Below are 25084 nucleotides of genomic sequence, written 5' to 3'. Positions count from 1 at the left end.
AGTATGCAATAGCTGAGCAGGACAGAGTCTCTCATAAAACTATCAATAGAGAATATCATCCAAGCTAGCTGATTACTTCTTGTCACCATGCTAAATACATCGGGAGCATTGCTCAATCACATTACTGCAGACCACGCAATACATTTCAGGCTTTTGTATGGTGTTTTAGTCTGATTAAGAAATTACTGGAGCATCACAACAGAACTCACAAATTAGCCTTAGTGCAAAGAAATGTAGTAACGTCTACTCATTTCACTTAGTATGGCGTGGATAAGGACTTCTGGCCCTCAGGAAATTCTACTCCCGGCCTCCACCATTCACAACCCCCTTGTAATAACACACCACGTGGATTAAATCTTTATGTATCTTGAAGTTTCAATCAAGCGTAGGTGAGCTTACACTTGTAACACTTTAAAAAAGGACAGCGAAACCAGACCTGGAAGACACAACTGCTTTTATGGAAGTATATTTGTCAGGAGTGTATTTTTACCAGAAAGGATTAATCAGGGGAGAAGGATGAAGGGCTGATAGCATTAACATGAAAGAGAAAAGCTCACTGGAATCTGTAGTCTTGACATTCTCCAAGATTCTTTTAACCTCAAAATACCTCAAAACTACAAGCTGTTTTAAGATTTCTAAGCCAAATGCTATCGTCTTGACTGAATGTAAGTATTATTTGAAAGTGTCTTACCAGAAGTATATGTTTTTGGATATCAAATGACACATATTTATAAAAGAAAAGGGCAATTAATTTTACTAAGCTGAAGTGAGCAACAGCTACCAAGTCCCTAGCGTCTTCTAAGTACCACAGTAAAATATCCAGTTCTACCAACTTAAAACTTCCCTCAGCCTTAATCAATGTTTCTACACAACAAAACGTCTGAGTGGTTAACTGGATGGAGATATACTATACAACACAGCTGTTTTTTTGATGATGTGTGGATATTATTTGTACCCCTCAAAAATGACAAAAATGGGTCATCATTTTGTCACTGTTTCCCAAATAATGATTTTTCAGTTTAGAAATTACCAAACATCCTGAGGCTAGTCACAATGATTAGAACTGAGTTACAAGAGAAGAGGAGAGAGATAGAGGAGTTATTATTTGATAATTGTGTTAACTCTGCTGTGACAGCTGAAACGCTGTTCCAGCGTTTAACCATGTTTTATTGGACTCTTCCTCTCCACATGTACTGTATTGACAGGGTTTTAAAAAAACTACTGGACATCATGGGCAAAGGAAAACTGCATCTTATATCGATTTCATGTGCTACAAGTGAGCTGTTCTTCGTTCTTTGGCTTGTGCTAAAAATAAAAAACCACGGACACCCAAATCCCACAACGCAACAAGGGCGGCCCATCCAATCCAAATCATTTGTAAAACTGAAGCCTGTCTGTGAAACCTCCACCGTGCTCGTGTCATCTATACTTTCAAAAACAATATTCATCTTCTCAATGCTACAAACCTTCTAGGCAGTGATCGAGATATACTGTATATCTGTAAGAAGGGGGCCAGCACTGGGTTTAGTGGCGAAAACAGTGCTTGAATTAAGGGAGAGCAGGTGTCAACACTACTGATAAGATATCATTCCCCTTTTAAAAATAACATTTTTTCCTCATGGCTACTACATTTCATAGGAATACCTCTTTCTTCCAGGCCAGTGCTTTGTTTTGATGAGGAATAATAATATTTTTTTAGACCTTCATGTACCAGAGACAACTCATGTACCAGATGGGGGGGATTACTAATATCTACCTAGGAGGAGGGGTGGGGTTCCCTCATGAAGTATTTGGCCTTGAAGGAATCATCATATAAGGGTGGGGTACAGTCTGTGACAGGGCCTTGAATGAATCTTCTACATTGGAAGGAGAAAAAGAAGTAGGATATTTCCTCCCACTGGGAAACTGTTTTGTTTAATGGGGGATGGTAGCTTTGTACTTCTTTTAACAAGAAGAACTCATCTATTTTACAACTTGAACAAAGGGAAGAGCATTCGCTTCCACCTCATGTCTCACACCTCAATTCAAGGACTGTTTCCAACACACATACGGCTCATGACACATGAAACAGATTGGCTGTTTCAGCTTTACACTGCGCACTCAGTCTGACAGAAGAGGTAGAGGGCTGAGTAAGGAGTTTTTGTTGACTGAGCAGAGAGCTTTTTGGCTCCTTCTGACTGTCAACATCTCCATCATCCTGCAGTTCCAGGAACGACGGAGCACCAGAGTAAATAAATACTTTTATAAATACATAAATTAATACATATATAGTCCAAGCAAATCTCATTTGAACTCTAAAATGAGACTGAGCAATAAAGGAACATGTTATTTTGTTTTTTCTTTTCCTAATCTTGTGTGATCAGACATGGTTATAGCAGAAGTCACTGAGTAGTCCTGGCAGAACAAAAAGAAACCCATCCTGTGCTTTCCGCCCAGCTGGACCGGCTCCAGCGCGAGATCAGAGAGCAGTCAGTGTCCTGAACAGCTGGGTCAGGCAGAAGACCCTGGCGGTGAGGGCTGTGCACTGTCGGGCTAGTAGCTTGATGGCCAGGTCTTGGCAGCTTTTCCGACCACAGGCCTTCTCTGCAGCCCGGACAAACTCTGCGTAGGTGCCGACAATCTCCCGCAGGCTAGCCAGGACCTCAGCGTGCCGTTTCTGACATCGGACGCAGTTTGTAAACCAGAGGCAGACGGTGGCCAGCTGGACCAGAGTCTGGAAGCTGTCCGAGACAGCCAGGAGCATCTCTTCCGGGCTCTGTCCCACCCGGATCGCTTGCTGACAGCTGGACATCAGCTTCCGAGACTCGGCGTAGAGGAGCTGCTTGTTCTCCGAGAACTGCACAGCGCAGGTCTCTTTGTGATGCTGGCCCCGGCTCTCGGGGTTCTTCTGCAGGACCTGGAGTAGCTCGGAGATGTCCTCTTGAAGCAGACAGAAGCCCCATGGTGGCTCATATCTCTTGTTCCTCAGTTGGTTCAGTGTGTCTCCCAGGCTGTCGGACAGGTAGCAGTCCACGCTGAGCTCGTTATCCAAGGGAGAAAGCAGGGGGCTGAGCTCGGGGGAACAGAACCCCCGGGAGGAGGGAGGCACAGTCAGAGGCCCCTGTGTCTGGCAGGAAAACTCATAGACGGTCAGCTCATCGTCAAAGCTGTTTGCTGCCCCACTGAAGCAGTTTGCATATACTGTCTGGCACCCACATACTTCCACTGGGCTCTTTGGTATATTTCTCAAAGAAATGCATTCAGAGGTTCCTGAGATGCAATCTGATGCCAAGTTTCCTGGGCAAGGACTAGGCTGCTGAGAACTGCAGGGTCTTAAAATGTCACCCCGGCTTTCCTCTGTTTGGCTATAGTGGGTCTGTACTGACTGATCCTCCATTTTCCCCATATGTGTAAATGGGCTGTGTATCTCTGTTCTTGCCTGAATCAGATCTGTAAGAGGGGATGCAAGGCAGACAGCTCCAGCTTCACCAATGTCATGAAAGAAGTCATTGAGCAGTTGTCCGTTTTCACAAATTCCTGACTGTGCCACTGCGTCAGAGCTGCCCCTAGTGAGAGTCACAGTGTTGCTGATGGCTTCCTGAGATCTTGATAGATAACGAGGCAGTCTTTGGATTTTGCCTCTTAGAGTCGACGTGGACAGCCGGCTCACCACACTGGTCACGCTGCCGAAGCCGAGGCTCAGTTCTCTGGGGTTGATGCCCGTCTCTCCACTTGCCCTCTCCAACTCAACGTGCCAAAGACATTCGTGGCTCAGAGAGATGCCTTTCCTAATGGCTGCAGAAGTGTTCAGACTTGGAGCCACCTGGCACAGTTCTTCAGTAAAACTGGTAGGTTCTTCTTCGAGCTGATTGTCATCTTCTGTGCTGGGAGTGTAAAGCAGTTGTGGGATTGGTCTAAACCCTACTAAGGCCAGTGTGAGCCCTCCACTCCCAACTGGGCTGTATCCTGCAGCCTGTTCTGTAGCAGGTGGGACTGCTCTTGGGTCTATATTTTGGTCATCTCCTTTTCCTTCTTCCATTGGGCGGTTATCTTCAAAGATTTGCCCCTCGCAGGAGGTGACGCCAAGGGGTCTCGCCTCTCCATTGGCCTCAGCAAGGAACATGTGATGCACCAAAGGCTTCTCCCCGCCCTTGGAGTCGCAGCCAGTGTCCTTGGCCCTGTAGCTCTCCTTGCCCTCGGGGTCACTCCTGCAGCGGATGGCCATGATGGGCGACACCATGATCAGGGATTCCGTGACCGATTTGGTCTCCATGGTGTCAGGCTCCATCTCCATGAGGTTTGAGGACAGCTTCTTGCCCTGGGCCACTGGCGGGGGCTGGCGGCCCACGAGGGTCTTTGTCTCCAGGAGGGCGGGCTCCCCCTCGGTGTTGCGCAGGGAGGAGATAGTGGGGGATGGGTGTCTGTGAGGCGACAGTAGCTCCTTCTCGAAGCAGCACAGCTGGTCATCGTCCTGAGGCCCAGGGAAGGACACCTGGGAGGTGTAGTCCGTTTCAACAAAGGAACGCCGCTTGCGGGATCTTTTGCTTAAGGGCGCAGCCTCCCGTTCCTGTTCCCTCTCCACAACGTTGACCTCAATCTCACTCACGCTCCATGTTCGTGTCAAAGAGCTTCCCGCTGCAGCGTTATCTGTTAAGAAGGGAAAAGTGAAAATGAGGAGCGTGCAGTTTGTCCTTTTTAGCGGCAGAGCTTCTTGTTCCAATGTTTAAACCCATAGGACTACAAAGTGAATCACGGTATGTCGGTCACCAGTGATTAACAGTCTGACATGTATCTGTACACTGAGCGTAAAAAAGCCGATTTTAAAAACACAGGTTGTTTTAGATCGCCCAAAATAATAAATGTCATTTTTCCTGATCTGTTTTCAGTAAAGTTAGTCATTATAAGATCCATAGCATAAGAGTAAGACACATTTTACATTTTTAAGATCTTAAAACAAAAATACATATGAAGTAATGAAAGAATTCTAGTATTATTCGGCAGCATTAAAAACCCACTTGTGAGAATTACTCCGAAAACCTGCGGGGAACAGTGGGGAGGATGAGTATACAGTACACGATCAGATGGAGGCAATGTGTCACGGACCTGCTGTCACAGCGCTGGTGGGAGTGAGCCTCTCTGGAGCGTCGAAGAATTCATCCTCAGAACTGGTGTCTCCAAAACCGGGAGGGGGCTGAAGAATGGGCGCCTGCTCTCTGCCTCCCAGCTGATCCTCCCCCCGAGCAGAGGCAGAAGGAGACGCAGGGACGCGCTCGTCCCGGGCGCTGTCAGGGGTGACGTTGGCGCAGAGGTTGTAGTACGGCCTGGCATCCTCCTCGAACGTGAAGACGCAGTCGAAGACCGCCTCGCTCCCTTCGCTGGCCCCCGAGGGGCTGGGCAGCGGCGCGGGGTCGACAAGGGAGTCCGCCGCCGCGCGTGACAGCTGGAGGGAGCCGATGCAAGGGCTGCTCTCGGCATTGCCGCCGCCCTCTTCCCCTCCAGGCTGCGCAGGCACGTCCAGCAGGTAGGGGTGATGGACTTCCAGGAGCAGGGGCTGGCTGGATGAGCAGGCCTCAAGGTCGTCCTCCTCCAAGGCGTCCATGGAGTCACTGGAGAAGCTGGCGTTGAACCTGGCGTCGCCCCTGCTCTCCGATCGGCAGGAGTCAGAGGCCTCGGAGAAGCTGTTTTCGGCCGTGTTCTCCTCGCTGTCCCTTCGGCTCCGATCGGTGAATTGTTCTCCCTCGCCCTTCAGATACTCTGGCTGAGGCTCCTCCTTCTGTGCGTGGGCCTCCACTGTCTGCTCCCTCTGACCTGCTGTTCCCAGCTCATCACTGTCCTTTGGGAAGTGCAGGTCAGCCAGAACATCTTGGGCCGAGTCTATTTCAGAGGACTCTTCTGAGTCGCTGCAACCTCTGGACACATAACCTAAAATGCACACAAAAGGGATTTTTCACATGACACTGCTGAATTAAGTCTGCTTTGCTTTCGGGGAATTTTAATTCTGGGTTTTCAAACCCTGGAGCATGAAGGATGAAGGGTGTTCAATTACCATGTCCATCATTAGGGCTTAAATTACTTAAATAAACTGATATTTAAGATTTACTCAATATATTTTGCATTTGAGGATTTAAATAATGAATTCAGAGCAAAGTATGATATTTTGAGGGCTATAGAGATACGTGATGCGAGGTTGAAGCCGCTCAGAACTGGGCAACAGAGAAAATGCTGTTTATTGATATAGTGGGCAAAAAACAGAATATGAAAACACAGTATGATGGATGAACATACTGTCGTTTTCTCATTCCACTTATTTCAGGTTTAACGTTAAACCTTTTTAAAGACAGATAATTTATTTTAGTGTATTTAACTGCCTTATTTTGAGCCTTTACCATTGGTTAATGGTCTGCACTTCTGTACTTTTTTTAATCCAGTACTTTGTTTATTTTGTTGTGAAATATTAGACTAGGGCAAAATAACTGCTAATTCCCTGAAGTATTGACTTCTAAGAGTCTTAACTGTATTCAGCACTGATGGGTCTCCTAAAAACATTAACAGGGATTTTCAAAGCTTCTTCCTACACAGCAACCTGGCCTTAATCTGCTGAAAGCTACTGTAGACACAAGAAGATGCTAATCACTCTGAAACTTAAAACAGTTGTGGTGAACTAAAGTACAATCAATCTGCCTTTCTATTAGAAATCTTAAACTAGCTCAATTTCCATAAAGAAATTGAGTCAATTTTGCGTTCAAGCAAAATATTTTGGAAATTGATCCGTGTAGACTATCTTCTATTTTTTATTGTAGATTAAATATCCCCAATATTGATCATGTGAATTACTACTCAAAGTATGACACAGCTTTTAAAACGTCAACCGCGGCAGCAGCAATTGTGTCGTTGGGATGGGAACGTTAGCTATGTCGAGAAAGTTAAGTAAGTTCCAAGTGCCAGGTCAGAGTCTGAAGCGGTAAATTCAGTAAAACTGTAGTTTAAAATCTTTCTTTGGATGCTTACCTTCCTCAGCTGAGACACGGTGTGTCTTGGTGTTTTCAGGCCATGAGAACACAGAAACTCTTGAGTCCACAAACAGTTTGTAGTATCCAGTGATGAGACAGGCAAGCTCTTTGGCAGCATGGGACTCCAGCAGTAATGTGATTGGCTGAGGGCAGCAGAAAGAAAGGTCAAAGAAAGGTAGTTGTATTCTCATTGGCCAAAATATTAGGTTCCACTTCCCATAGAAAAAAAGTGCTGGGCCTCTGAGCTACTTGAACAAGCTGTGGCGTGTGGCCCAGTCTCTGCTCTTTAATACAGCAGGACAACCTTCTGGTAGAGTTGTGATGTGGGTAACAGTGTGTGTGATTTTACTGCACCAGTTCAGCCAGCAATTCTGCTGAACTACAGATGCAGCCATCTCGAATGCACAAGGTGTCAGTCGGTATAGTGCAGTACGCACCGTGGTATCCTGGACAGCACCATGTCATAGCGTTATCATTTTTCAAATACTCTTTAAAACTGCCAGGTGGCACTGTGAATCCTTAATACTGCAGATGTGTGTGGTTGTCAAACACATCAGTAAAGTAGTAAATGTTTACATATGTTTACACAATACTTTATAACACTAATATTATATAATATTATATACGGGTGTAAGGGTATTAATACCCTTACACCCGAAGAAGGCTCCACAGCCGAAACGTTGTGTTTTCTTTCTTCTCTTTTAAGCATGGAATAAACCTATTACTTGTTCCTTAACACTAATATTGTCATTCTTCCCTGTTGAATAAAACAATACTAAAAATATTTTAAATTACATACAGTACACAGAAGTATTAGTAATTGTGGAATTAGAAAATAGAATTTAGATTTTGATTATTAAAAATATATTATACACAGTGGCCTTAAAATCATATCATATTTAAAAGCAAATAAACACATAAAAAAAGAGCCCAGACAAAAGTAATTTTTGAGTAGCGATTTGAATAACTTTGTTGGTCGCGTACTATAAGTTGCATTGTAGGATACAAACACGGATATTTACAATGCTTTTGAATTTTGTGAGTGGCATTTATTAATTTGTCATTTCTAAAATAACGCTAAGGTCTTTTTATTTTAAAGTGCCTAATTGAAACAGAACAGGATGTGTCTCTTTCACAGCATGTAGTTTTTATGTTTTTCTAAATCTTTAAATCTTGTCCTGTAAGGGAAATGTCTACTCCATGAGTTTATGTTTTTGGAGTTTTCCCATTGTTCCAAAAGGGGTGAGGGGCAGGGCAGCATGACTGAAAGGCATATCTGTGTGAAACACTATACAGTATAATAATTTCTGAAATTAAGGGAAAAAAAAACAAACAAGATGTACTATAATCTCTAGCTGTCCGCCTAGCAGTCCTTTTATTGACAGTTAGCTTAATTTCCCATTACATCCCAAAGTAGTATCATAAAGAAAATAAATATGATTACAAATGGCTCCAAAGTCATAAACTGTAGGTGGCTTTACAGCGTAAAGAGCTTTTGGTCTGTGTTTCTTCATGCAGGCAGGACTATAAAAGGGTTAACCCCAGTACCCTCACTGCGAGGGGACAATAGCTCCGTGAAATTGGTCCCCTACAAACTGCACAAAAAAATGAAAACAAGCTTTCATTAGTGCTACAGTAGGTCGTGTCATTGAAAATAGCTTCCGAGCTACAGCTTGTGAGATAAAAAAGCATGTTTATGTTGTTACAGTCAAAAGCACTTTTTTGACATCACTTTTCTTCAGAGATCCAGTTGACATTAGAGGTTTGGAGAGAAAGCTCATTTCACTGATAATTTTTATTTGAAATTTTTATTTATTAGAAAATACCATTTCGGCACACAGGGTATACTTTTCATTCACAATCTCTTAAACCCCTACAGTGATAATACTACTTGTTATAGCTAAGCATAAAAAAAACTAATTCTGCTCACAGGGCTGAGATTGTTACTTTGTTAGAAAGTCGAAGTGATTCAGTAAATCAATAGTTTGTTGCAAAGAGGAAAATGGTGTTCACACTAAAACAGTTTTTGTGTGCATTCATAATGTTTCCAGGCTGTATATTAGTAAATATAATCAAACTGGGTTTCATGAAATAGCTGGTAATATTCTTGTGTACCTTATTTTTTATTTTCAGCTACCAGTGGCAGATGTGTAACTATTTTATTAACATGAATTAATTAATTTTGTTAATAATATCCAGACTATGTATTTAACTTTGATTATTTTTGTATTATTCAGGGGTAATAAGATCCTTTCGCTAGACGGGTCTTCAGAAGCACACAGAGACTACAATAAAGGTGAAATCAATCCCTTTTATTTACAGTGAGGTGAGATTTATGAACCATGAAATAATACCTCTTGAGCCTTTACTTCACTGAATGTCCTCAGTTCCCCAGCTAAACAGAGCTATGCAGTTAAGCTGCTTACTGGCATGAAACATCTCCATGCACAGTTCTATATACTATACCAAAAGGTCCCTTGCCTTATTCTTCGTAGTCTTCTTACTGAATTTTCTTTGGCTCTTGAGCATGTCAGACGGTCTTCTCTGTTCCCAGACACAGATCATTGGGAAGCCTCTGCATTTGGTTTTAAAATGTCAGCCAACCAATCTCAGTTACCTGACCAATAGCACAGACTATTGGGAAATGTAGTCGGGCCACAATCTGCCATCTTGTCTGGACCTACTGCCCTCCTACACAACTTTAGGATGGCTTCAATAGCTTCCCATATTTTTCATCCTTATTTTTGCCTGTGCAACTTCAAGTAAGGGTGAACACGTGGAAGAAACCCTGAGGTGACAGTACCTTTATGTCCTGAAGGTAAATTTTCACCAGGCTAACCTTCTCCGACTCTGGGATCAACTCCACGCGGCTGATGTTGAGGAACTCTGTCAGGGTGGTCGTGATGTTCAACTTGTGGTTGACGATTTGGCTGATACCGTATTTGGCACCAACTAGCAGTGTGACCACAGATTCTCTGTCCTGCAGCTGGACAAAAAAGTGACACTGGGTGCCTCTCGTGCTGATTCTTTGATGTGATTTTTAAAAAAAGACAAGAGAACTGCAAGAAAAATATAAAGTGGGTGTGCTCTCTAACTTCACCAGATCACTTGTGTATACCTGGGTCCAGTGTGATTTGCATAACTGCCGCTGAATGAAAACTTAAATCAAGCAAGTTGCTCACTGCTTTCTAGTGTGAAAACTAGTGTGACATTTTCTGTTTGCAGTATGAAACTGAATTTTTTATGAAGATCCAATGATTCTACAAACTTGAGAATGTAATTCTACAAAACAGACAACAGAGGATGTCTCAAAAGGAAAACACCACATTCTTTGTCCTGGTTCTCCATCTGATACTAAAAGATCCGTAATTTTCAGGGTGATCTTTCTATTTTATACATAGGTCTAGACATTTAAGAACATTTCTACCACGGCCTTAAGAAACATCTACTTGTTTTATAAAAAGTTAAGTTGCCTTACACTTCATATAAAATTACATTCTATTCATCAATTAAAAATATTTAAGCTTTGTCGGTATTTTTACTCACTCACCATCATAGTGGCACTGAAGGCTTTTCCTCCATATGATTTGAGCTCGCCTAGGATTTTCAAGTAACTCAATCTTGCCTGCACAGCTGAAATGAGTTGCTGAAGATGAAAAAAAACATGGACAAAAAACAAAAAACAAAACATTCTAAATAAACTTATTTGGTTAAGATGTGTAAATCCTTATTCATACATCTGATGTGCATCTTACCAAGAAATGTGCAATGAACAATGTGATGAGTGGCCTAACCCCATGTTTGTATTAAAGAGGCAAAACATTAAAGAAAAAGTAACTAGTTGAAGAATTAGCAGAGTTACTTAAGTGGCAAATACAGCTTAAGGCATTTTGGAACAGCACAGTAGCTGTTGTTCAAGTTGTGGCAATGAAATATACAGTAGATATTGGTTTAACTCACTTTTTTGTTCATTAAACTACAACCTCAAACAGTGTAGTCCAGGAGTGTTATGGTGAAAAAAAAAGTTCTTCTCAGAGTTTCTTCTCTGTTAAGACTGTACATACAAAATGATTAATACATGACTTCCAAACATGTTATGCCAGTATATACTGGATAGGAATCCATACATTATTGCCAATCATAGAGAAATTCATAAGACTTCAGTGTAACTCGGGTGCCTTTTCAATGGGTTAAACATATTGCATTCTGCCTGCACTTTACTGTAAACTGTTTCTGGTTTATTGCAAAACTATTTCTGCAAATATGAACATCACGCTATGTTCACGCCTATTTTCAATTCATGATAAGAAGAGCTTCCATAAAAAATCAGGACCCAAATGTGGTAAATGTTATAGGGCAAAACATTAAAAACTGGTGCACACTGTTCCAGGCATTGACGCTACAATTATTAGTTATTTGCACCTTCTGCCTTGGGTCAAGCAAAGCTTGGGTTTTCTTCATGTGGTAGCTGATGGCTTTCTTCAGGTCCTTGTCTCTCATATTCCGCAACAGGGTGGGAGAGATGAAGTTTTCAATTCCCCAGTCTTTCCTGTCCAAATGAAATATAGCACACAGAAAGTCTCTTTCCTCTTCAGGCTGGAGAATGCGATTCTCATACAGTACTGTGCATCAGCGGTATAGCTGGAAGGAGCTGATTGTCAATCCAATATACAGAAAACGTTCTGTGAGGGCATCCTATTTGCACAAATCCATTCAAGTTTTAAAGTCTCTGAACAGCTTTATGTCTAATGTTTCTTCAACGAAGAAACTCAAAACTTTTTCAGGAAGCCTCCTCGCACACTTTACATAACAGCACTGTGAGAAATCGTCCTTTACGAAAGGAAACTTCAACTGGAGAACTGAGTAAATCCTTTTATATTAAATAATAGAACTTTTTTTATTTTTTATAACATCTAGTTATAAAGGCTATGAAAATCTATCATTCTATCACATAGACAGACAAACCTTCTTTCTGTTCTACTCTGCAAGACTAAAGAGAAACATGAGGGAACTTAAACAAGAGAAAAAACACAGTGCTTTCAACTCTCCCTATTATCTAACTTTCAGCTACAGTACCTCTGATCTGAGCACCTTTCCTCTTTTGCTGGGCAATACTTGGAAGGGACTCCAGGGAGACACCTTCTGGCCGGATGTGTGAAGTGCAGGTGTGGGTGTGTGCTGTATTGCAGGCACTCACGCAATGTACTTGAGGGAGAGTTTCTGGGGCTGGCCGCAGGAGTGCAGCCTTTCCTGCATGTGCAGCGCGGCCAGCCGCAGGGCCATGTTGCACTTCATCTCCACGGCGAAGCGCTCCTGCAGGACATCGCTGCAGCTCTGTGGAGACAGCACAGCATCACCGCGATACCTCGGACTGCCCTTACACCTGGGAGGATTATATACGGAAAGGCTGGGAAATCCCGTTCACTCCCATTCCATCCGTTTTCTCTATATTGCTTCATCCATAGAGAGTCACGGGGAGCTGGAGTCCAACCCCAAGCACTTAGTTCACTCAACACACACACATAAGGGGGTAGATAGAGGCACCAAGTAACCTGGACAGTGTGTCAGTGCTGTGGGTGAGGTAACCAGGACACCTGGAGAGAACCCACACAGACACAAAGAGAACACGCAAACTCCACACGGGAGACCCCAGTGCAGAAAGGACCACTACCAACACACCACGGCGCCGCCCTCTTCTTTTAATAAACCCGTGCTAACATGGTGTCTTGTCGCAAACAAACGTGAAATTCGATTTTCAATGGTCTGTGCTTTTATTCGCTAACATTTTCCAGTTCTTGGTAGCCTGTATATAACTTCTGAACTGCATTCATTCTACCTGATCGTCTGCTCTCAGAAGATGCCTTCAGAACAAAAGCTTTGAAGGAACGTGAAAGGTTATGTAACTGTAGTTAAGGCTGAAATAACGTCACAAATAATGTTAATAAACATTAAGAACACACCATAGAATACGCAGTAAGTATAGACAACAGCATATGCATTAAGGAAGACATAAGTCAGATCTGCTCCACATGCAGAGTTTCCTGTTCACTTACCTGTACTACCTAAAGGCAAGTGGAACCTTAATTGTAATATTGAAATGCCCAGTCTATGTTTAAATAATGCAAGACCTAGGATTTGGCTAAATGGATTAAACTGGCAAAGAAGCATCAATTGGAGTAGCCCTCCAACGGGAGCTGTGCATTAAGGGCATATTGTGCAATATGCGCTAATCAGGCAATGATAAGAGCAAAAAAATCTGGAGAAAAGCAAGTGACAGTAAAATTATTGAGACGTACACAATTTAAGACATGGACACTGACATTCTGTGTTATAAATTACCACAGTATATTGCCGCTCATTTGGAAGAACATTCCTAGATAAAAGCTCAAACGTAACTGAGGCATTTCACCTGCAAAGAAGTACATTTTTAAAAAAAGAATCTTTACAAAACTTAGTGAATAACTCTTCCCACATTGTGTGGCTCTTTTGGCAGCCCTTTCCCCTAATAAAGACTGTCACACGCTTAAACCAAGGCTGTATTTAGTGACAGAAAGATCAGCTAATGGACATCGACAGAGAAAACTTGTAGTGGGGTGCCACACCTGTAGGTAGAGATACTCAAAGGCCACGGGGTCTTCCTGTAGGAGGTCTAGGGGATCCCTGGGCACAAAACACACTCTGAAGAGACACCTGTAGTGATGGGATTCCTTCTTCTGCACCACCTAGACAAACAGGCACAGCAGGTCAGGACACACCCCTCACTGGCTCTCACGTCGCCTAGTCCCAGCAATTACAATTCTGCAGCAACTTCACAACACAAAGTCTCCTTCTCCTACCACAGCCACGGCCACAACTGTAACCCGAATGCACACAGTATGATTCCCAAGTATTTGTCAGGAAAGCCTGGCATTTTTTGAAGTAGTCAATCAAGCCTAGTTTACATGTGTGTGTGAGTAAACCAAAGTACCCAAAGCAAACAAATGCAAATCTGGATAAATGTCCATGTAAAATCCACACGGACAGATTCCCCAAATCCAAATCCATAACTGAACTGACTGGAGCTGGATGGTAGCTGAAGTTACTTTTTTGCCACCCCCCAAAAAAAAACAAAGAAATGAGGCCACAGAATACAGGTAACCCCTAACTGTAGTGGTTCTTCATACTGTATGTGGAAAAAGTAAGTGCTAGTAAGCATGTAAGTGCTAGTTTGTCAGTTGTGAATGTGTCATACATTGCACATATGTTCTCTATATACTGATGCACAAAGACAAAAGCAACAATTTAAATATAGTCACATTTTAAATCATGAGCAGACAGTTTTGTTGATTGAGTAGTGTTTTTCCTTGGGATAATAAAACATCGAGCACAAGTATTGTGATTGCATAAAGACACAAGGTCATAGATGTTTTAAACACCTTTAAAGCTGCCGAAATTAGTTAATTACAAATCTGTATAAACAGACTTTCAACTGCATTTGGTTTTAATACATACAAGAGCAGTGAAAGTGAAAAGATACAACCATGTCCCTTCTATATAACAAACATTGCCTGGTTGCAAGGAACCTGTTAGAAATCTTGCTGAGATTAACAGACCAGATAAAGTACATAACTGGTGCTTCAGAGGTTGACCACATCGGTCCTGGACTGCAACATCCATGTTATTGATCTGAATAATTGTTTTCAGACTGCAGTGGCTACAACCGCGAGAAATTCCAGAAAGAAATGACTCACACTCTGTTGCCCAGGCAGGGGTAACATTTTGACAGTCAAGAAATTAAACTGCAGAGAGTGGTGGAGTGTTTTGTTTGGTTTGTCCTTGACAGACCTGACAGAAGACTGGTGCCATGATGAGCATTAGGCTGACTGCTGTGCTGTTCAGTCAACAGGTGAGATGTAGAAGTGACCTGATAGGAGAAGGAGTCTCACTGACTACAAGAACGTCTTTGGTGAACACTGTAGGTAAACCTTGCTGCTAAGTATTACACCGATTAAGAGCTTGAGCTAACATTTATTCTGTTCCTACAAGCCAATCCAGTAGGACTGATTTTCCAGAAGGACAATGCAAGACCACACTTCTAGGATTACAATGACATTACTTCAACACAACAATGAGGTCTTGCTGTGTACAGCTTCTTCATTACAATAGATTACAACATCAACAGGAAATAACCATGGCTTTCACGAACTGGCTTGAAGCTAAACAGGAAGAGGCACTGCTCATCAATGCTCATGCTCAAAAAGGGGAAATTTATTGCAATTCGTGAATCTGTATTTTTGTTCCTATTTTCAGTAATTGTTTGATATGCTTCTTTAAAGCATTTTAATTAACTCCATTAGAATGTTGCATTTCTTTTATGCATCAGTATATACCGTATGTATATCATTCTTTGCTGACAGCTTTGTAGTCGAAGATTTATAGTGCTAATTGCCATGTTAGAAAAATACCTAAACTTTTTAATAGAAGATATTTTAAATAAAATGTGACTTTACATGTAAATACAAACAAAAATATGGAAAGATGACAAACTAAATTTGAAAGTTTTAAATGCACGAGAAATTACCTGAGCCTCACCATTGTTTGTTTGACAAATAAGATGAATTTAAAGCTTTACAAGATCCAACGAAATCACAGAAGATAATCTCTAAATATATAGTAGAGACATTCAAGTTGAAATGAGAAAAAAAAAGAGGAATAGTTCTCCTACAGGTTTCTGCGTCCAGTCACCATTACCTGCTCAATGAATTCGTCATCGTGCAGTAGATACAGTTTGGTTATGTTGTACTGCTCTTCCAGCACCAGAGCAAAGTGTTCAATGCAGCGAATAGACAGCTTTTCTTTCAGAGTCAGAACAATGTCCTGGGAAAACACAGAGCACAGCTTCTAATGTCCACAGAGAAACCCATTCACTGCACTGTAGTTGTACTCAAGTCAAACAAAACCTCTGCCAACTACAATGAAGTGTCTAGAATTAAAGTGAATTAAACAGTAACCTAAGAGTCACAAATTGAATTACAAGGTGTATATAGTGGACTGCAAATGTACTCAACACCTTCGAAATAGTGTCCCCCTGAACTAATTTACTGTAGGTTTACCATTGGGAAGGGAGTGAAAACCTATGCAATCAACATATTTTAGTTTCTGATTTTTCTTTTGCAGTTCTTCCTGAGATTTAACTTCTTTAACCCATAAGTGTTCAGATTGTACATTCAGGTTCTGTCAAAAATATTCACTTTAAAAAAAATATGTGTCCAGAATATGTAATTTAACAAAAAGGGACATTTTAAGAAGGGGTTGAAATCAAGGACCTGTACGTTTGCGTAAGTTTTCCTGACCTATCGAGCACTGTGGACTTAAAAAAAAACCCCAAGAGGAGGCCATCACAGCCATCTAGTTCATTTGGTTACTAATAACTAATTCATCCAAGGATCTCAGCCAGCTATTTACTGAAAGAACCCAGGGTATCACCTTCAACAACATGGCTTGGTAACTTGACCCAAGCCCCCTCACCCTTTGTGTAAAAATGTGCCTCGTTCTCACTTTTAAATGCACCTCCCCGCAGTTTCCATTAGTGTCCTGTCTGTGTTTCAGTGTTGGGTCTGAAGAAGTCCACTGTGCTGACTTTTTCTCAGTGCCTTTGAGGACTTTGGCACCTGAATCGGGTCTCCTCGCAGTCTTCTCTGTTCAAGACTGAAAAGGTTCAGTTCCTTCAGTCTCTCAGTGCTCTTGCTCTTCTCTGGATTGTTTTCTGAGTGGCAATACATTTCATTGTAATCTGGCGTCCAGGTTTGTACACATTTTATTCTAAATGATGCAATTTATTAATGTGTCATATAATTCTAATAAACATCCATTGATTTAAATGATACGCATTTAACTTCAAAGTTAATAATAAGACATTTCTACATCATGTACAGATACAGCTGAAAAAATGTATTTGTATTTGTTATAAGGGTCTTTGCTCATTCAGGCTGAGGAATAATGTTTGAGGCTGATTAATCCGTTAATCCATTCCATATCTAGTTATGACTAAAACTGAACACTTTTTCCAAATGGTGAAACCGTTATGAGATGTAGTTAAGTGTAGTTGCTGTGCCTTGAAACCTCAGCTATTGTCAAGCATTGTAACTGATTTATCCCCCCTTTCACAGGCTGAGGGGATACTGCTTTCACTCTTTCCAACAGAGGTGCCAATTGTCCAGTAAGACCCAGTCATTATTACTGGTTAAATGAAAGATGTACCTTCACAGTGGTTTTCTCCTCGAACTTGAATGCTTTAGTCTGACCATTTTCCAGGTACACCTTGAGGACGTTTGGGAGGAAGAGCAGAGAGTTACCCTGAAAGAGATTAATAATAATTGCTTACACTTATATAGCGCTTTTCTGGACACTCCACTCAAAGCGCTTTACAGGTAACCACCACCATCAATGTGCAGCATCCACCTGGATGATGTGACGGCAGCCATAGTGCGCCAGAACATTCTCCACACACCAGCTCTCAGTGGGGAGGAGAACAGAGTAATGAAGCCAATTCATAGATGGGGATTAATAGCACGCCATGATTGGGATGGGCCAATGGGAAATTTGTCCAGGATGCCGGGGTGACACAACAATTTAACAGAACCACTAACAGGAATATCCCAGAGACACATTGCTGTTGCTCAAAACGGTAAAGAGCAAGAGAAGAAAGCCTTAGGCACAAGGGAGAAAACCCATAAAAAGAGAGAGAAGGATGGGAAATAAAAAGTATATCACTGCCTAGAGCCCTGAGAACTGAGCAGAGGTGGTTTGTCAAGCAATGAGGCTTAGTAAACAGCATGCAGATGGAGAATAACAGCAGAACCAGCTGCATACAGGTAAAGAACATACCCTCTGCTCTGTAGAACAGTTTGCAAAACATCTGCTACTGGCTTATCATTACAAACAATATTGCCCAATATAAATCAGAGATAATTATAGTCATTCCACAAAAAGTGAGATATGATTCGAAAAATACAGTCTTTACTGGATAAAGAGACATTTATAGAAGCTGTTCAATGCACTGTACATCTGAAACACACCTTGTAACCTGCATAGGAATGTCTGTTTAAAGAAGAGTGAAGGTGATATTTGAACATAGACAAATACAGAGGTTTGCTGATTTCATAGGGCAGAATATTCCACAGTCTAGGTGCACAACAGATGACTCTGTCACACATGATGAGTAGTCTTCTTGTCGTGGGGACCAGCATTATTGGGCTGGAAACACGATTTATTAAATTAATAGTAATAATCTATCAAGATGGCTAATAATTGCCAACTGTTATACAGTATATGTGGTATAAGCTACGGTATCTAATACTACGAAGTCTTGTATTACGGTGCTTCCCACCGGATGTTTTTTGTATTAATGCAACAGTTGTTGTTTCAGTATCTAACCACATATCAAGGTGAAGAACTGAGCCGCGAGTAAATGAACTACACGTTGCTTACATGTATGTTATGTTTAATTTAAAAAAAAATACAGCTAATCGATTAAAACAAGTTTACCAAAGTTTTGACGTTGTCGGAAGACCTGGAACTTGTCTCTGGCCTTGGTGCTGATCGGATGCAAGGGCCGTCAAGTTCATCACGTATTTGATCGTGTTGGTCCGGTTCGACAAAGGAATCGCGGGGACACCAGCCGTCCATCTGTGCTTTTGCTTCAATATCTAAAGGCATCTTGAGCAGCGGCAGACACGGTGGTGCAGCCGCCTGCTGTGAGCTTGCACGCAGCCAGACAAGTGAATGATATGCCGTTATCGGATACTTTATAAGGCCCTGGTAGCCAGGTGTCATAATCAGGCTTTTTATGGTTTAACAACGCAGCCTAGCTGGATCTTAATACTACTGACGCGCAAGAGGATTTTTCTCCGTGTAACTCTGTGCGCACCAGAAGTGTTTTCCTGCATATGCCGACGTTTAGAGCCAAGAGCAGCGTGCGAGTTGCCAGGGAACAAGCAAAGGGTAATTTCACGGTCGGGGTAAAGTAGAAAAATGGAAAAACGCGTCAGGGCTTTGGCGCCTCCTATAGGCGATGGGTTAAAATGAAGGATTGGCGCAAGATTATGACGGATAAGAGAATGTGAGAAACAATGTGAGAATAGGTAAAGGGAGATGGACAATGATGGGTAAATCTCTATGAACGAACTCCAAGCGAAGTGTAGGAGGCAGAAATCTACATTTTAGGAGTTTCGTGTAAATGAAATAATTTCTGAGTGCTAAGGCTTTGAATTGAGTTTTATACACGTTTTAGTCATTTATTAATGCCAAATACTTTTGTTTATATCACTTCTGAGTGTAGGTGTTCACAGGTTCGAAGTTCAGTACAATTTCTTTTTCCTGGGGTTTGATAAATGGCTTTGATATATAGACAATATATTAGTAGGGATCATCAATTTTAGTAGGGAATGATGGTTTAAACTATGTGGATGCCTTCACAGCATACAGAAATCCTACTAAGGAGAAGAAACTATTGATTCATATAACATTTTATTAACTTTGTCATATATGCCCTCTCACCTGTACACAAATGGACTGCTATACTGTCATTTCAGTTTCCTCATCCATTAATCAGCTTTCAGAGCATAAAGTAGCTTGTCAGCTTCATTCCATAACATTAAATGTAGTTAAGGTCAAAATTGTACCTGCAGATCAATTTCAAAACCCACCTCTGTTCTCAGTGATTTAAGTAATGGACTCTGGCAGTAGCCTGAGGATCATTATCATGTTGAAAAAGAAACCTTCTTGCAGGCAGTCTGCAGTACTTTCTGCTTCTGTAGGCACCTAGTTTGAGTGGTGTGATTGGAACTGCCTCGTCACTTTGAAAAGAGCTTTTCACTTAAGGGAAGAGTCACTTTCTAAGCATTTTTGTTTTGCAGCAGAAACAACATCGCTGCAGACACAAAATGCTGATTTATGACAGAGAAGACCACTCTTCAATTCCAGCATACCCCACAGATATCCCAGTCTCACAGTACAGAAATTTCATTTACATGACAATGAAATTCTCTTCTGATGGCAGTGATGTACTATGAAAGCACTTTGTTATAGTTTCAGTGTGTGGTACATCAATAATTCTTCACAGTCCCTCTTTCAGCATCCACAGAAGACAGACTATGCTGGATTCCAGCTGTGCTGCTACTGAACTGTCTCCTACTCTCTGGGCAATGGGTATAAAAGTCCACCGTTCCAGGATGTGCCTGATGTAGCTCCCCACACCTGACAAGGTAGGCCCATCACCTGGCTTATCTGTCTGCAAGTTGAATGACCAGCTGTTACCCAGTTTCCTGACTGCCTGAAGCCATTCAAGATCCCATGAAAAAGGGGTACTAACCAATGTTCCCTCTAAACTGTGCGCGTGTGCGCGCGCGCACATTTTATGAAATCAGCGCACATAGGAAATTGAACTGCGCACAAAAGATTAAATACCACTTTTTGGTTGGTAAATGTGGCATACATAAGTATCCCAACTAGTTGTACTGATCCAGCAATTCTTCATTTCTCATCCTTCTTAGCATCTACTGTGTCCTGACACTGGTGATATACAGTATCTAACCCTTCACATCGCACACATGATAGTTTTGTGCCATTGGCTCCTTAGCCAAACACTGACACCAAATGTCTGAACACGCAGTTCCAGATGTAGGATAATTGCAACAGTTCAACATCAGTAGGGTCTCAAAGGGCTTAAACCTACCTAACCATCCCTATTTGTGATAGAACAATCCAAGGCTTGGAGACTTTTGCTTCACAGTAATTGGAAGAGATGATATAGAAAATTCAGACACCATATTCCTTCCTTGTTTTCAACAGGTGTGGATTGTAAACCAGAAACGGGTATGATCCACACATTATCAGTAAGCTGCTTATCCTGGTGAGGGTCACTGGGAGATGCAGTCTGTCCCAGAAATATGTATAATGTAAAAATCTACAGTATATTGTGGACCTTGGAGAATAGGATTACTCTCTCTAGTGGGGATACTGGTTCATCGCTGGGCCACAGAGATCAAACCCACCTGGGAGGGAGGAGAAAACTGGAGGTCCTTACAAAAAGCTAATGCAATGTTAGGAGAACATGCAAACTTTACATTGGTGTTCCATAGGAAGTGAACCCAGAGCCCTGGAGCTCTAAGGCAGAGTCTCTACCTGTCACACCACCATGAAGCCTGCAATCACAAGGTTGCTATTCCTACAATAAATGATTCTCCAGTGATGCTTTCTTTACTTCCTCCAGACAATTAAATCTTTATTACTATAAACATCACGGAGGTAACTCACTCATCCAAAACAAGAGCCTTAGGATAATATCACCCTGAAGGTACACGGTTTTCACAGTTACACCAAGTGAGGACAGAGGCCAAAAAACGAAGGACAACAGCACAATCACTTGTGGTTCTGAGAAACTCTTCAGTCTCAGTGCCAATGTGTTTTTCCTATGTAGCAGAGTTCTTACAGGATGTTAGAAATGTCCAGCAGAGAAGGCAGCGTGCAGTGGGTTTCTGCACATACTGTACGTGTCACAAGGCCAGGGGGGCTCATGGGAAAAAGCAGACCGTGGGGTGCGCAGAGGCTCACCTGAGCATGGCCGTTCACCACGACCTCCTCAGCAAAGCGCACCTTGACAGGGTTGGTCTTCAGCCGCGCGCGCTTCTCCGCCGTGATGAAGGAAGACTTCGGGCCCTGCAAAACACACCGTCAGCCTCAGTGCGCAGCACAGCACTGCTCCCCTGCAGGGGCAACCACCCTCTCCCCCAGGAAAATGACCCTTCCCAGATTCTGAAGACAAGAAGAGATGGGGACTGAAGAGCCCACATTGTTGTCCTAAAATGGGTCAGATTAGTTCATGAACTTGGAAGTGTGTAGATCTGTACACAATAAGTACTGGCGACCTTCACTCAGTAAGACACTTTAAATACCACTTGCTGGAAGGAACATGTTCAATAAGCCTGAGGGGCATCCATTATAAAGCTATAAGTTCAACATCAGGACATCAGGGCTGAAAATGGATGGATAATGATTACTATAAATGTTTCTCAAATCCATTTCTTCTTTGGAGTTGGATGTTGTGCCCCTTGATAATTACAATCATATGCACACACATAAATGGCAGCCTGGACTAACGAAATTATTGTTCTTAATGAGGCTGGAAGACTGGTGCTGCTTTCATTGATGACATTGATAGCATGCAGTTGCCAAGTTGGCCAGAGGAGGTCGCTGTTGCGCTGTAAAACTGGGAATACCCATGTTGATTTCGAATTTGTCCAGAAAGATGGCAAAAATAAACCAGCGACCTCTTGGCTCTCTGATCTGAGCCCTGAAAGCAGTTACTAGTCTAGCTACTCAGGGGACTAGGGATTCAAATTCTAAAAATCTGAGATGACTGAAGATCTATCCCAGCAATTTACTTCAGTTTTTGTTCCCCTGTGCGCACTTCAAGGCAAAGTCCATTCTTTTCAGCGAGTCATGCTGGAGGAGACAAACACTTAACATAAAAAGGCTTTTCTCAGACATTTCCAACTCTTTGCGACTACTGGTGCATTCAGCTCCTGGTGACTAGTGGACTGTGTCAAGTGAGACTACTTACTGTTGTATATCTGAGAACAGTGACTGTCAAAGAGTCCCTTGATTCTCTGGAAAACATGAAGAATACAGAAGACTTTACAATTCAAGTAACAATTGAAACTGTGAAATCCAATGTGAAAACGACATTTCCAGTTACAAACTCAGAAATCAGAAATCAGAAACACTTGTTGTACTGCAAAACCTACATGGTCTTTCAACACTTTTCTCTCACTGTAATACAAATGGCTTTCATCTCAAAAATTATTTTTCATTATTTAGTAATATCAATGCTGTATATCAGGAGCTGCAGAGCATGACTAGTTTGATTTCAAAACAAATGGTCAAAGTATGAGCTCTGGAGTCTGGTTTAGACAGCTACTCACACAAACAACAAAAACATCAGAATCTAAAAAACACTCCTGAAATCCCTGTGGATCTTCCAAGGAATAAAATCACATTTAAATAACTCTTTTCTCACAATCATTCCATTAAGGACTAATTGAGGAGAAATGGCTTCTTCTCTTTCAGTGAGAAAAGTAACATGACACAAGTCTCTCTCTCTCAGAGTATTATCTAATTGGCTTTTGTCTCATCTGGAATGTTCTTTAATTGGCATCAATAGGAAAAATTATTGGTGATCTTGGAAGTGGAGAACATGGACATGTGTACAAGGAATACTGATGAAAGAGGAGAAACATCACATTGCTTTTTCCGTGTATACATGGATCGGAAATTGATAAAACACGTTTTCTTCAGCCTGATAGCAGTGCATATACTCTTCTGTCTTCAACTGCTGCCCTAGCAATTTACAAAGCTGTCTTTGGCAGAAAAGATAAAAGAAGGTTCAGTTCTCATTTTTTATAGGTTTTATATTTTCAGATTGTTTTTCTTTACTCTGAGTCTTGTCCCATTACTGGAATGGTGCAGGTATACTGGATTATACAAGCCATTGGTTTTTCTTTTGTCCTGCTGTTCCGGGTTTTATTTCTATCTTTTAAATTAAAATTCAACCTGAAAAAGGAGAGGGGGCAATTCACTACAGAAAAAACTCCAAAATGTATGATTTGCTTCTCATGACAGCTTTATAAATACAAACAAACCTAAGGATATATAAAGCCTTGCAATACTAGAGGTTATATCTGGAGGATCAACCATTTTTACTTTGCGTTTTGGGCCACCTGAATCTTATTCCAACCAATCTGAGGTCAGCTGTGTGACTCTCTCCCCTTAGAATTTAGCAATGTCGATTAACGAGCATCTCTTTGGAAGTTGGCAGGAAACCAGAGTACCAAGAGAAATCCCACACTGGCAAAAAAGAAAAAAAAATCCAATTCCACCCAGGAACCACCCCAAGCTGGAACTGCATGCAAGAGCCTACATCCTGATACCCACTGTGTCATTCATTTAGGTAGCCAGAACACACATGCTAATTATAAAATGCTGCAGACTAATATGGGAAAATTATAACTAAACTAGAACAGATGCTTCTATAAGAAAAGCATAACTACTTAGGCACCTTTTATCTGCAACAAAGCTACTTTTATTGAGCATTCTGAAAGTTTTTTCGTCAGTGATACCTTCTACATTCCCTGAAAGGTCCTTCAACCCACCACAAAGGTAGTGAAGATGGCCAGTTTCAAATGCAGCGTGCCAGTAATTATATCCCTTGATCCTCCTGCAATAGAAACAAATGCCCGGCTGCTTGTTACCTGATGATTTCGGCTGCCCGTTGGCCAGACACGTCCTCTACCAGGATGCCGTTCAGCTTCAGGATCTGGTCCCCAGGAAGAAGGCGTCCGTCAGTAGGCCCTCCTGCACAGAGAGGAAGCTCACAGCGGTTACCCAGGGGACCCTGCAGGGCCAGTGTCTCAGCAGCAGGGCAAGGAGAGAATCTTACCTTTCCTCCTCTTCTGATGGGGAGGACTGGGAAATTACTACTGTGCATCTGTGAGGGGGAATTCCTTACAATAATCTTCCCACAGAGCTCAGTCTAAGAAATGAGTAATTTCTATCACAGAGATGGCCTTTTCTGTGCAAATGGTAGTCCCAACTCTCCAAGAGGTGTCAAATAATAATCAAATGATCCTTTCTTATGCAACTTAAATCTCCGTTTTCTCAGAGAAAGCTGTTCCATGAGTACTGTGTCTGTGCAGTTGATGCCTTCGATTTGATTTTGTGAACAAAGCAAAGTTTTTATCAATCAATCTTAATCTGTTCTTTTAAAAACAAGTCCTGGAGGATAGGTTATATTTCAGGACCTAGGGTTTTGCACACAGTAGATATTGCTCAAATGCCCAGTGCCTGTATTTATAAATGCTTTTGCAAGCAAATTCAGCATTCATGGAATAAAGAAAAACTACTAGGTCAAAGATGAAACTCTAAGGTCAATTCGAATAACCAAACAAATATTCAGGATGCTCCATCAGGCTACTTCAAATTAAAAATATTTAAGCAGCCATTTGGAATATTAGTAACAGGTAAACAAAAAAGAATCCTAATACTGTAACAGTGATCCT

At 41.8% G+C, this 25084-nt stretch overlaps 1 protein-coding gene and 1 long non-coding RNA gene across 3 annotated transcripts in view; one reads left to right on the top strand and one right to left on the bottom strand.

The window, feature by feature from the left end:
• Positions 1–1722: 1722 nt before the first annotated feature.
• LOC102695458 (FERM and PDZ domain-containing protein 1) overlaps positions 1723–25084 on the bottom strand; it is a 56344-nt gene continuing 32982 nt past the window's right edge. The window contains exons 5-17 of one of the 2 annotated variants that reach the window (XM_015345946.2): positions 24278–24380; positions 22591–22636; positions 21582–21686; positions 17229–17324; positions 15720–15845; positions 13592–13711; positions 12187–12323; positions 11412–11538; positions 10540–10635; positions 9793–9975; positions 6988–7132; positions 5083–5901; positions 1723–4626 (exon numbers count right to left, since the gene is read on the bottom strand). In XM_015345946.2, the coding sequence (XP_015201432.2) occupies positions 2459–4626; positions 5083–5901; positions 6988–7132; positions 9793–9975; positions 10540–10635; positions 11412–11538; positions 12187–12323; positions 13592–13711; positions 15720–15845; positions 17229–17324; positions 21582–21686; positions 22591–22636; positions 24278–24380 (4271 nt within the window). In that variant the 3' untranslated portion in view covers positions 1723–2458. Of the gene's footprint in view, positions 4627–5082; positions 5902–6987; positions 7133–9792; positions 9976–10539; positions 10636–11411; positions 11539–12186; positions 12324–13591; positions 13712–15719; positions 15846–17228; positions 17325–18515; positions 18982–21581; positions 21687–22590; positions 22637–24277; positions 24381–25084 lie in introns of those variants that run through there. The other variant, XM_015345947.2, reaches the window with a different exon arrangement.
• On the top strand, positions 18891–20234 carry LOC107077202 (uncharacterized). Its single transcript, XR_001478288.2, has 2 exons — positions 18891–18971; positions 20092–20234. It is a non-coding gene; the product is annotated as an uncharacterized lncRNA (long non-coding RNA).

Source organism: Lepisosteus oculatus, chromosome 1 (genome assembly GCF_040954835.1).
Source record: "Lepisosteus oculatus isolate fLepOcu1 chromosome 1, fLepOcu1.hap2, whole genome shotgun sequence".
Lineage (NCBI taxonomy): Eukaryota > Metazoa > Chordata > Actinopteri > Semionotiformes > Lepisosteidae > Lepisosteus > Lepisosteus oculatus.
Note: the sequence above shows the minus strand (reverse complement) of the source record. Positions and strands in the feature narration are given on the sequence as shown.